Source organism: Serpula lacrymans (genome assembly GCF_000218685.1).
Source record: "Serpula lacrymans var. lacrymans S7.9 unplaced genomic scaffold SERLAscaffold_5, whole genome shotgun sequence".
Taxonomy (NCBI): Eukaryota; Fungi; Basidiomycota; class Agaricomycetes; order Boletales; family Serpulaceae; genus Serpula; species Serpula lacrymans.
The window spans coordinates 2,378,220-2,390,801 of NW_006763294.1; the positions used below are offsets into that span (position 1 = coordinate 2,378,220).

General features: G+C 44.1%; 3 protein-coding genes across 3 annotated transcripts; all 3 read right to left on the bottom strand.

Moving 5' to 3' along the window:
• Positions 1-356: 356 nt before the first annotated feature.
• Positions 357-862, bottom strand: SERLADRAFT_385925 (uncharacterized protein; the record flags this gene model as incomplete). The annotated part of the gene is made up of 3 exons (XM_007316907.1): positions 357-453; positions 506-621; positions 674-862. Coding segments are annotated over 3 exons (296 nt in total), but the record flags the coding sequence as incomplete, so codon positions are not given.
• Positions 863-2,578: 1,716 nt separating this feature from the next.
• Positions 2,579-3,382, bottom strand: SERLADRAFT_385927 (uncharacterized protein; the record flags this gene model as incomplete). The annotated part of the gene is made up of 5 exons (XM_007316908.1): positions 2,579-2,691; positions 2,751-2,936; positions 3,004-3,195; positions 3,251-3,267; positions 3,320-3,382. 5 exons carry the CDS (start codon positions 3,327-3,329, stop codon positions 2,686-2,688), a joined length of 411 nt encoding a protein of 136 aa, XP_007316970.1.
• A 4,826-nt stretch (positions 3,383-8,208) lies between these two features.
• Positions 8,209-8,744, bottom strand: SERLADRAFT_385932 (uncharacterized protein; the record flags this gene model as incomplete). Its single annotated transcript, XM_007316909.1, has 1 exon — positions 8,209-8,744. The coding sequence occupies one exon, from the start codon at positions 8,698-8,700 to the stop codon at positions 8,530-8,532; it is 171 nt and encodes a 56-aa protein (XP_007316971.1).
• Between the last annotated feature and the right edge of the window lie 3,838 nt (positions 8,745-12,582).

Consider the following 12,582-nt stretch of genomic DNA (forward strand, 5'->3'; position numbering starts at 1 on the left):
TCTCGTGCTGCATTGACAGCACCGACCAGTGCCCAAAGTTCGTTCAACTTCCCTCTCAGTTTTCCCATTCCACCAGGCCTTCGGATATCCTCTTCTATACCCTCAAGCGCTGCCCGCAGCGCTTCTTCCTCAGGCCGTATAGAAGAAGACCGAAGTGCCGGGATCAAGAGATGGAGATGCTGAATCAACCGTAGGAGACGATGTGAAAGCTGCGATTGATTGGAAACGGCGCGTTGGAGACGAGAAGTGTTCGTATCGGTGTGCAAATGAGATAAAGACTCCAAGCGCTTTTTCAATTCCTGTAGAACAAGATAAGATGCGGATACATAGGAACATAGGATTGGAGTAAGATGGACTACCTTCAGCTTTTCTTGCTGCTCTGATGCTTGTTGAGATTGGGCATCCGCCCGTTGTCGAAGGTCATCAAACCCGACAGCAAGAGCGGGGACAAGACTACATAGGCATTGAATAAACGGAAGGAATTTAAGTTACGATTCGAACCCACCAAGTAGGATCTGGATTTTCGCGAACGGCTTTTTGCCACAATGTTTCATTCGTAGCATTCGGTGGTCGCCCATAGAGATTGACCTGATTAGGATCAACTAAATTGTAGAAATAATGCTGTTTGAGGCTTTGAGCAGTCATTCTCTAATTGAATAAAACGTCAACTAACTTGGAAACGGCATTCTGGAACATTAGAGTCCCATGCACGTGCTATGCCTTCTATGCGTTGTGTCAAAGTTGTGAACTGCGATTGGACATCGACCTGCTGCTGCTGCGTATTACCCGCGTGCGCCCGTGAAGAAAGTAGACTAGATGACATAGTACTACCAAACAAACTACCAGTCGTTGTAGACGCATTCGTTGATCCAAACAAGGATCCGGCAGGTCGCTGTAGTTGTTGTTGTGGTTGCTGTTGTTGCTGCTGCTGCTGCTGTGGAGCTTGAGCGAAAAATGAGCTAGGCTGCTGCTGCTGCTGCTGCTGAGTAGTGGATTGCCCAAACAGAGAAGTCGAGTTGGCGCCACTGGCAGCGGGGGCACCAGAGGGTTGTTGTGTTTGCCCTCCAAAAAGGCTCGCTGGATTTTTGTTCCCGAACAAAGGGTTAGCACCCCCAGTGGGCTGCTGGGTGTTTCCAAAGAGGCCACCCGTGGTTGGTGCTTGGGTAGTGGCATTTCCAAACAGTCCACCGCCTGTAGCTGGCTGCTGCGTGGTGTTGCCAAACAACCCTCCTCCCGAAGCGGGCTGTTGAGCCGTTGAGCCTCCAAAAAGGCCGCCTCCACTTGGCTGTTGAGTCGTAGAACCTCCAAAGAGACCTCCGCCACTAGGCTGCTGATTGGCGGTATTTCCAAACAGGCCACCACTGGGCTGCGATTGAGTTGTGTTTCCCCCAAAGAGACCACCAGTCGGTTGCTGCTGCTGCTGTTGATTGGTATTCGTAGCACCTCCAAAGAGACTTCCAGTCGGTTGTTGTGGGGCGGTCTGATTACCAAATAAGCCACCTGTTGCAGGCTGCTGCTGAGTGGTATTCCCAAACATACCACCCGAAGCAGGTTGCTGTTGTTGCTGTTGCTGCTGCTGATTGGAAGTGTTACCAAATAGGCCTCCTCCTGTCTGATTTGTCGTCGAGCCTCCAAACATTCCACCACCAGTATTCCCAGCCTGCGTCGTACTACCGAAAAGCGACGTGTTACCGCCTTGAGCAGGTTGTGATGGGTTCCCGAACAAAGATGTTCCAGACGTCGACGGCTGAGTTTGGTTTTGAGCAGGATTTCCAAAGATACTACCGCCTGGATTTGCAGGGTTTTGCCCTTGCTGCTGGGTATTGTTGTTACTGAATGAACCAAACATGGTAGACACCTATATTTTCTACAGTATAACAGTATTATATATGTCAAAGGGCCAAAGGTTACAATAGAAAGTGTACTAACCTACAGTCAACTGCTTACTTGAAACGCTACTTGCAAGGCCAAGTAGGACAAGATGTATTGGAGAACTGCCCTAGAACAACTGTCCACTCCACGCGAGACTTGCGATGGGCTTGTGCCTTCTTGCGAACTCTCGATGCTGTATTGCGGCAGGGGAACGGAATCGATGGTGGACAATAAGCTGATGGAACCTCAGCTTTTGCTAGACTGGGAAAGCACTAGTTAACCTTTTGCGGTGAAGTCGTGACTGAGACGCGTCTGAACCATGCGCGTCTATTCCCTTGCCATACTCGAATATATAAATGTGGCTCAACTAATTCAACAACACTACGCAAGAGCTACTTGGAAAGATTACATGGGACATAATACCCAGGTTTACTTCACATACAATATGACCGTTCACAAAACTTAGAAGACTTAGGTCGAGAATTCAATACTAACGAACGAAAATGCTGATGGCAGGTTCGCAAGTAAAGGAGATATTGTTCCATCATTCAAAGAACTGGGTAAGAATGAAGAAATGCGACTGCTTGAAATTCGCAGTGAAGTCCAGGCCGCCAGACTAATATCAGAGGACGCTTGATATTTGACACATTAGACTAAGTTTTAAACCACAAGTTGCACCAGGGCAATAATCAGATGAAGTCCCGATGAGCAATAAATCATGGAAATTGCAGTGTGGCATGCGTCATGTAAGAACATGTGATGTACATGTAGTTTTGATAAGCTCTTCCAATGATATGGTAGAATGGACAACACTCAGAACTGTAGAAGAGTAATCGGGCTGAGCACCAAATTGCGATAAAAGATGAAACATGACGCACACGTAGGGGTTGGAAGAACCACTTGTTCTTTCCGCTCGTGTAACGCTCCTCGAGCAACTTCTTGATGGTCTTCCTGGAATCCTCTCGCTGCGAAGGCTCCTTGAAAGTTTCCGCCGCAACCGAACCTTTCAAACCCTCCAACTCCAAAGCATATCGTGTGGGGAAAAGGTGAGAGTAGTTGACAACCTAGATCACACATTGAATACCATATGTTAGCAAAAAAGAAAGGCATGGCGCGATATACAAGACTAACCTTGATAAAAGGCTTGACCTTGCTTCGCTTTGCCACCTTTTTGGCACCCATGCTCCGCGTCACTTTCCGTGGGTACCGCTCAATACCGGCAACGATGGCATGGGGGTATGGTCGCTCCTTGGTTCCCTCATCCATTTGCTTGATTACTACGACTTTCTTGCCAGCTTGGCGACCTTGAAGGATGAGCGCGACCTATGTATAACTTTAGCAACGGTGTACAGTCGTATTAGATGCTCCAATGATTTACTTTTCCTGGTTTGTATACTGAAAAGATCGATAAACATCAGTACATCTACATACAAGTATGATACCATACCTTTGACCATCTTCACGGCGACAGGGACAGCGACGACTTGCTTGCTATAATATTCACTTCAATGTGCGCACTATCCTCTGTCACATCGCTAAGCCACCCGGAGAAAGCCGCACTAACTAGTAAGTCAGACAATTAGAGTTCAGCCTCATTCTCACTGACTTTCGTTACCAATTCAACCACGATTGGATTAGAAAATTGCAACTCCTTGTGGACATTGTATGCCCTAACAAAAATGATTTTAATGACCTGGGATCCATACCAGCGAGGTATCAATCGCACCACGAATCTGACATTTCAAAATTTCCTAAGGTAGGCCGCAAGCATATACGACTGCATCACATGACGTGACGGTCACTGGCACAACATCGTTTACACGACGAGATTGCTTCTAATGTAGAACTACACAATTCTGTGCGGAAAAAACAATATATTTTGCGTTTTTAGAATGGGAAACGTAACGTTGTACACCTCAGGCAGGGACTTAATCCGTTACATAAGGGTCTCAAAGACCTATTCTTTGTCGACGGGTCTGGGACCTTAAGTATCCCCCCGCTGCCGAGGTTTCCCAGCCAAGTATATATATAGTATTTCTAAATACAGCGGTACTTGAACAACCCTCTGCAAACCCTCCTGTGGTGCCCTCTGGAGTTTGTAAAATTTTTCTTTGTTCCAGAGGCCTTCTAGGGCAATATTTACAGCATTATTTCCATATAATGCATACTCTTTATGTGCTCGTGAAATGCTCTGTCAAACCTCTGTCAGACCCTCAGGCAACCTGTGTTAGATCCCTACACCTTTTGCCGAACTAACGGAGGTGTAAGTCTCAAAATCAGACAAGTAGTGTCAAGTATCAATATAAAGAAGTAATCAACAACTGAGGAAATGTATGTACATGGGTGTTGGTATATATACATTTCTGAAGGTCAGCCATGAGGCGCTGACTGATGTTGTGCGTCATAGTCTAGGCTTTGTCACATGATTGTCACGTGATCAGATATAATTAAATAATGAATCAAAAGAAACTAAAGGTTTTGGCTCGGATCGTGACATTACCCCCTCTTTAAGACTTTCGTCTCGAAAGTGAGGGTCAAGTTTTCCGTTTTCCCAGTTGAACAATTGTTTTCGTACTCTTGTCGTTGTAAAGTTTTCAAAAGGTTGGAAATGTAATTGGAATAGTATTCATCGAGGTGCATTGGGATTTTTATCATGGAATGTTTTCACCTTTTTTGGTGAATTGGATAGGTTTTGTTCGGGTTCCCATGTGCGTCCCTCTTTTGGGTAGTTTTTCCAATGTACTAGGTATTCTAATTTTCCTCTTTTTAGACGTGAGTCTAGAACTTCTTCGACTTCGTACTCTTCTTGTCCATCCACTATCACCGGTGGTATTGGTTTGGGTTGTTCTTGGGAGGGAAATTATGGTTCTTTGTATAATGTGAGCTTCGTTTCATTAAAAACTGGATAGATAGGTTGCCATGTCGGTGGTAGTAGTAGTTTATAGGCTGATTCACCTATTTTTTCGATGATTTCGAATGGTCTGTGCCTTTTATCATCCAGTTTCTTAGTTGGTCGGTCTGTTGAAATGTTTGTTGCTTCCACATATACTTTGTCTCCTATCTTATATTCCACCGCATCTCTTTTCTTTTTGTCGTATTGCTTCTTCATCTATTCTGCTGCTTTTCGCAATGACTCTTCCGCTTTCTTCCTCGTGTCTGTCATTCTCTTTACAAAATCTTCTGCGCTCTCGCTTTTTACCTCCACTTTCACTTCTTCCTGTGTTCTTGGATGGCATCCTTGATTTAAATAGAATGGGCTGTATCCTGTTGCAGAGTGTTGTTTGTTGTTATATGAGAACTCTGCTAGAGTAAGCCATTCTGCCCAATCGTCTTGTTTATGGTTTACAAAGATTCTCAGATATTGTTCTATTTCTTGATTGATCCTCTCTGTTTGCCCATCCGTTTGTGGATGCCATGCTGTTGATGGATTTGCTTTTATCTGGAGTAGTGTGTGTAGATCTTTCATAAATTTAGAAACGAATTGCGGTCCCCGATCTGAAATGATTTTTTTGGGTATACCGTAGTTTCTAAATACGTGATCTCTAAATAATTGCGCTACTCCTTCTGAAGTGATTTCCATCTGTGTGGGGATTGCTTTAATCATTTTTGTGAACCGATCTACGACTACCATTATCATGTTGTATCCGATTGATTCTGGTAGTGGTCCGATTAGATCCACCAAAATGATTTGCCAAGGTTTACTCAGGATTTTGTTTGGATGGAGTGGTGCTGCTTTCTTTTTGTGGTCTGTTTTGGTTCTTTGGCAGACTTCACATCCATCTATGTATCTTGTGATATCTCTGTCCATATAAGGCCACCAGTATTCTCGAATGATCAATTCCTTCGTTTTATATCTACCTGGGTGACCTGCAATGGTAGAGTCATGGTTTCATCTGATGATTTCTTCCCTCAACTTGGCATCTTTTGGTACGTAGATCCTGCCTTTGAATACTATGTAACCTTCATCTTCAAACCATCCGTTTTCTCTCCTCTCTATCTTTCCTTTCATCTTTTTTATCAAGTCATCTACGTTTCCTTTCCTCTTTAAAATCCATTTTGAAATTACTAATTCTTCTTCCTGACTTTCTGCTATTGCTTGTCTCTGTTTTGATGAGAGGGTCATTCGTACAAAGAGTTTCTCATCTAGTAGTACAACATCCTCGTTATCTTTCTCTCCTTTATTGTGATCTGATCGTCTTGAGAGCAGGTCTGCTTTTATATGTTTTCTTCCAGGCATATGGTGTATCGTGAAATGATATTGACTCAACTCTGTCATCCATCGTGCCTGTCGTCTATTCAACTTCCTCGGTTCTTTGAAATATAACAGATTTTGATGATCCGTCCATATCTCAAATTCTTCTTCCGCATCTATTAAGTAGTGTCTCCATTCATTAAGCGCTGTCATAATGGCAAGAAGTTCTTTGTCATAGATCTCGTAATTGCGTTCTGTGGGGTTCAACACTTTAGAGAGGTATGCAATTGGCTTCCAATCATCTTTTTGTCTTTGTGATAAGACAGCTCCCATTGCAAAATCACTACTATCTGCTTCTACTTTGTATTGGCCATGTGGTACTGGGAGGGCTAACACAGGGGCTGAAGCTACACATTCTTTTAAGGTGTTAAATGCTTTGTGTTGTTCATTTCCCCAAATGAATTCCTCTTTTCCCGTTAACTTGGTCAATGGTTTCGCTACTTCCCCGAAGCCTTCTATAAACCTTCTGTAGAAATTTACAAAGGCTAGGAATGCTTGGATGTCTTTTTTATTTTTACATTCTGGCCATTTGCTAATTCCTTCTACTTTCACTGGATCCATGCAAATTTCATTCTCTGAGATGATCAGTCCCAGATATTCTACTTCTGTCTGTTCGAAGTCGCATTTCTCCGGTTTAAGGTAGAGATGATTCTTTCTCAGGATCTCTAATACACGTTGCATTGTTGCTCTGTGCATTTCTATATCCTTTGTGAATATCATAATATCATCTAGATATATGATTACGAGTCCTTTGTCTATCAATTCTTTGAAGAGCGTGTTCATCATTGTCTGGAACGTGGCAGGGGAATTTGTCAGTCCGAAGAATATGACTAATGGTTCAAATAACCCCTGATTTGTTCTGAACGCCGCTTTCGGTTCATCTCCCTCTCTCATTCGGATATTAGTGATATTATTTAACTTCCGATAATCTTGAACGGGTCTCAGTTTTCCATCTTTCTTTTTTATGAAGAAAAAGGGTGATGCAAATGGGGATTTGGATGGTCTTATCCATCCCGATTCTAGATTTTCCTTTAAAAATGCATCTAACTCTTCTTATTCCCCCTTCGCTAATGGGTAAATTTTGCAATCTAGGGAGTGATCTCCCGGTACTAGTTTAATTGCATGGTCCCACCCATTGTCTCCTTTCAGGTAGTGTGTTGAATTCCTTTTTATCAAATACGTCTTTGTATTGATGAAGGTGTTTCGGTACTATCTTTTCAAATCCGCCTTCCTTTCAATCTTTGCCTGCAGCTTCGGCTAGTCTCTGTGCCATTGTGTCTTGGGCCCTTATGTGATAGTATTGTTTATCGATTATGGTGTCTTCGAAATTATGGAGGTTTATCTGTATCAGTCTTTCCTCTGCCTCAAGTTCTTCAAAAAATGTTTCTGGATCCTCCTCTGGATCAGAGATTCGGATTTTGGGTTTTCATTCTTCGGAACATCTTTTGAAAGTTAACTTTGATTCCTTCCAGTCTATTTTTGGGTTATGTTTGTTTAACCATTCATGTCCTAAAAACATCTTTCCATTACCAAGATTGGTTACTGCAAGATGAATTTTCTCGATGTGATCATCAATTTCCATGAGTAGTATTACAAATTCGTTGATGGCTCCATTTTTATTAAGAGTACCATCTGCATTATAGACTGGGATTGGTCTCGGTATCTTTCTTGTTCCGTAATTTTGGTCTTTCACAAATTGAGAGTCGATGCAACTCCCCGTGCATCCACTATCTAATAGTGCTTCGACCGTTTTTGTTTTTAGAGTATCCAGTGTAGTGAGCTTACACATCACATTCATCTGATTGCCTTGGGTGCCCCTAATGTACTTTTTAGGGGAGGCAATATCTATGATTGCTTGTATAACTTCTGCTTTTGGTAACCGGTTGATTTCTTTTATCGTTTCCCGGGTTACTTCTGTGAGGCAACGATAAACTATAACAAAAACTAAACCTATCTCCTTCTGCACTTGCAGGGAGTAAGAATCCAATGAGCTTGAGGTCGACAGACGCTAGTAAATATAGCGAGTAGAGGACTTTGAGAGGTAAGCTTCAAAGGTTCTTGTTGAGGAGTAAAGCGGGTAAATTCAGTAATAGAAAGCTAAGGAGCTATACATGAATAAGTACGGCTTTATATAGGGAACTGTCCGTTCCTCAGACCGAAAAGAGAATATACGAAAAGTGGTCTGAGGGCTTAATCAACCAATAAGAAAAAGGGGAGGTAACTATCGTACGACTTCTGACTTGATTAATCAGCAGGTGAGAGACTTGTACTAATAATAGAAGATTGTCACGCGTGGTCAGGAACCGTATCCTCATGATGAGGTACGATTCTAGATAAGGCGTTATTAGTATTACCAGCCTTTATTGGGGCTTGGAGCTGGTTGGCGAGATGCCTACTACCAGTCCCTACCCAGTATGCTGGTTAGCTGGGAGCGATGCCCAGTCTCCGATCTGTGATATAAAGTGGTAGCGATGGTTAAGAAAGCCTGTGAGGGCTATGAGAAGTAAGACGGCAAAGGATACCTCTAGCCCTAGAGCCAGAGGTGTAACGGGAAAAGCGTTCGAGAACCAAGACATAACGAAGATAGGAAAATAATAAAACGGTCCTTACATTACCCCCCCCTTTTATATTCTTGTCCCAAGAATCTTAGCGCCGCAGTCCGTGAAGCGGTTTGTGATCCAGTCGAAAAGGCGGGGTTTTTCGGTCGTAGTAGTGAAATTTTCGTATGGACAAAATCGTAAAGCGGCAGAGGCGATGACACGTGGGGCGGCAGGGTGTTTGCGGTGGAAGGTGGCAATAAGTGAAGGGGAATTTTTCAAATGGTGATCGGGTTCCCACGTCCTTTCTGTGATTGGGTATCCCTTCCAATGGACGAAGTAATCGAGCTTAGTCCCTTTGAGTTTAGTGGGTCGAGAAGCGATGATTTCTTCGGCTTCGTATTCAACTGCGCCATCAACTTGAATCGGCGGAGGTTTCGAGGTACGAGGTTGATTGGGGAACTCCGGCGTGTGATATGGTGATAAAAGGATTTCGTTGAATACGGGGTGGATCGCCTTCCAGGATCTAGGGATGTCAAGGAGATAAGCGGATGGGCCGATTTTTGCCTTTACCGTAAACGGGCCAAATCGCTTGTCATCTAACTTCTTCATCGGTCGATCGGTGGAGATATGAGTTCCTTCTAACCACACCTTATCCCCTTTGTGATATTCCCGTGCTTCCGTGCATTTTCGGTCATAGTACTTTTTGAGGTTTTGATTAGCGAGTAATAATGATTGCCTAGTTTGCTCGTGTAGTTTTGTCATAGAGGTTGCGAAATCTTCGGCAGCCTGCGAACGTCCGGAAGGCTTCTGACCGGTCCCTTTGCGAGGGTGAGAACCATAATTTACGAAGAAGGGGGTCTGATTGGTTGCAGAGTGGAGATGATTGTTGTACGTGAATTCGGCAATGGCTAGCCAATCAGCCCAGTCGTCTTGTCGGTGATTAATGAACGTGCGTAGGTAGTGTTCTAGGTCTTGATTGATTCGTTCGGATTGCCCATCAGTTTGGGGGTGGTAACCTGTTGACAGGCCGGGTTCAATCCCAAGGGTTTGATAGAAGTCCTTGGTGAAGTTCGACATGAATTGAGGTCCTCTATCTGATATAATTTTTTCCGGGATGCCGTGTAGTCGTATAACCGAATCTCGTAGTTGTTTGGTGTAGCCTAACGAATCAAGAGTAACGTGCGTTGGTATGAAGTGAGCCATTTTCGAGAATCTGTCAACAAAAACCTGGATAGCGTCGTATCCGTTTGACTCTGGTAACGCTCCGATGAGATCCGTTGTGATTATCTGCCAAGGACGATCAGGGATCGGATTTGGATGGAGGGGAGCATGCGGTTTTTGACGATGCGACTTTGTTCTCTGACATATCTCGCATCCTGCGACATATTTCCTGATATCTCTCCTGAGGCTAGGCCACCAGAATGATCGGTTTACTCCTTTGTGCGTCTTTCTTTCTCCTGGGTGTCCGCTGAGGCTCGTGTCATGTTCTTCTTCGATAATACGTGCCCTCAACTTTGGATCTTGGGGTACATAGATTTTGTTTTTGAAGGATCCTAACGTCAATTCGTCTTCTTTCTCATTTCCTATCCAGACGATTCCGTCTCGTTTCTTCCAAACCTTTGGATCTTCTTTCAACTTCCTTACTACGTAATCGTCTAGTTTGTGCTGCGAAGCTAGCAGCTCGTCCAGGTAGTGTTCTTCCAACACGTCCTCCATAGTATAAATGTTTGCTTCCGCGAGCTGAGGTAGAAGGACCTGTCCTTCGTTGTCTCTCTCGCCTCTCGGATGGTCTACTCTTCGACTAAGTAGGTCCGCTTTCGTGTTCGCCGAGCCTTTCACATGCTCTAGCTTGAAATTGTATCTCGCTAGTGTGTCCATCCACCTAGCTTGTCGTCTGTTTACCTTCTGGGGGTCTCGGAAGTAGGTGAGGTTTTGATGGTCGGTGAATATAGTGAACTGGTGTTTAGCTCCCATGAGGAGGTGTCGCCATTCTTCCAACGCATGCATTACCGCTAGCATCTCTTTATCCCAGATAGCGTAATTTCTCTCTGCAGGGTTCATTGATTTTGACAGGAATGCGACCGGTCTCCATTTCCCTTCTTGCTGCTGGGATAACACTGCTCCCGTGGCGTAGTTGGAGGCGTCACATTCAACTTTGAATGGATCCTCGTCGTTAGGGAGTGCGAGTGTGGGCGAAGTGGTGATTGTCTTTTTGAGAACGTCGAACACTTGTTGTTGGTCTTCAGCCCACTCCCAGTCTACCTTTCCGGTGAGAATCGTCAGCGGTTTGGCAATCTTTCCATAGTCTCTGATGAATCGTCTGTAAAAGTTTGAAAACCCTAGGAACGACTGTAACTCCTTCTTGGTTCGTGGTATCAGCCATTCTGCAACTGCCTGTACTTTTAGCGGGTCCATACGAATCGTATCATGGGAGATGATCATTCCCAGATATTCGACTTCTTTCTTCTCAAACTCACATTTCTCTGGCTTGAGATATAATTGATTATCTGCGAGTATCTGAAGAACTTTGGATACGATCTTCCTGTGTTCTTCTAACGAGTCGGTGAATATCATGATGTCGTCGAGGTATACGATAACTGATCCTTTGTTGATTAGGTCTCGGAGAAGTCGGTCCATCATTGTTTGAAAGGTGGCTGGGGAGTTCGTGAGTCCGAAGAACATAACCAGAGGTTCGAACAGTCCTCTGTTAGTTCTGAAGGCGGCCTTGTGCTCATCTCCTTCTTTGATTCGAACATTATTATATCCCCAACGGACATCCAGCTTGGTGAAGAATTTAGCTCCCTTAAGCCGGTTTATTAATTCTGAGATGAGGGGTAACGTATATCGGTTTTTGATCGTGAGAGCATTGAGTTTCCGATAGTCTTGTACCGGTCTGAGAGATCCATCCTTTTTCTTGATAAAGAAGAACAGGGATGCGTAAGGGGATTTCGACACTCTAATCCTCCCTGTCTCTAGATTTTCTTTCAAGAATTCGTCAAGATGAATCTGTTCGTCACGGTTAAGTGGATACGTTTTACAGTCTAGACCTTTGGCTTCTGGTAGGAGTTCAATTGCGTGGTCCCAGACTCGTCGTGGGGGTAGTTTGTCAAATGACGCTTTTGTGAATACTGGCTCAAAATGATGATAAAATGGGGGAACGACGTCTCTGAACGTGAGTGTTAACTTTGCTCGTTCTGATTCTTCCGCAATCTGTTGGCTTTTGGTCTGAGATACGTTGCTTTCGACGGAAATTTTGTCAATCCTGCTCTGTAAGTCTACAGCGATGACTCTATCTCCGTCTTCAGGGTGATACTCCATATCATCAGAAGGGTACGTGATGGTGTTGGTTTGCCAGTTGATGTTGGGATTCGTGCGTCGTAGCCAGTCGTGTCCTAATAAAATTCTGGCCTCTCGCTGTCCGGTGACTAGGAAGTCCATTAATTCCGTGCGACCTGCCACAGTTAGGCGAAGTGTCACATATTCCGTTAAAGGTCCAGTGCGATTCTTGGTTCCATCAGCGTTTGAGACAATAACACGAGTTGGCAGTGGTTTTGTGGAAATGTTGTGTTGCCGAACAAAAGCTTCGTCAATGATAGAATCTGTGCATCCTGAATCTATCAAAACTGGTATGACATGCGTTTGATGATCGTCGATAGTGGATATTTGACATTGTAGTGAGAGTTTGCGTTGATGAGATGGGGGAAGGGATGCGAAGTCTTTGATCACATTCAATTGCTCTACAATATACTCTTCATCGTGTTGCTTGAGTAAATTGATTGTATCCGTTGTGATGTGTGGGTAACACTGGGGTGAGGCCCAGTTCCGAACCAATGCTTTGGCTCTTTCTTCTTTCTGGTCTTTAATTCGTCGAGCCAACCATTCCGCTGAATGTGGCTTAGCGTATTTCTCGGCACGTAG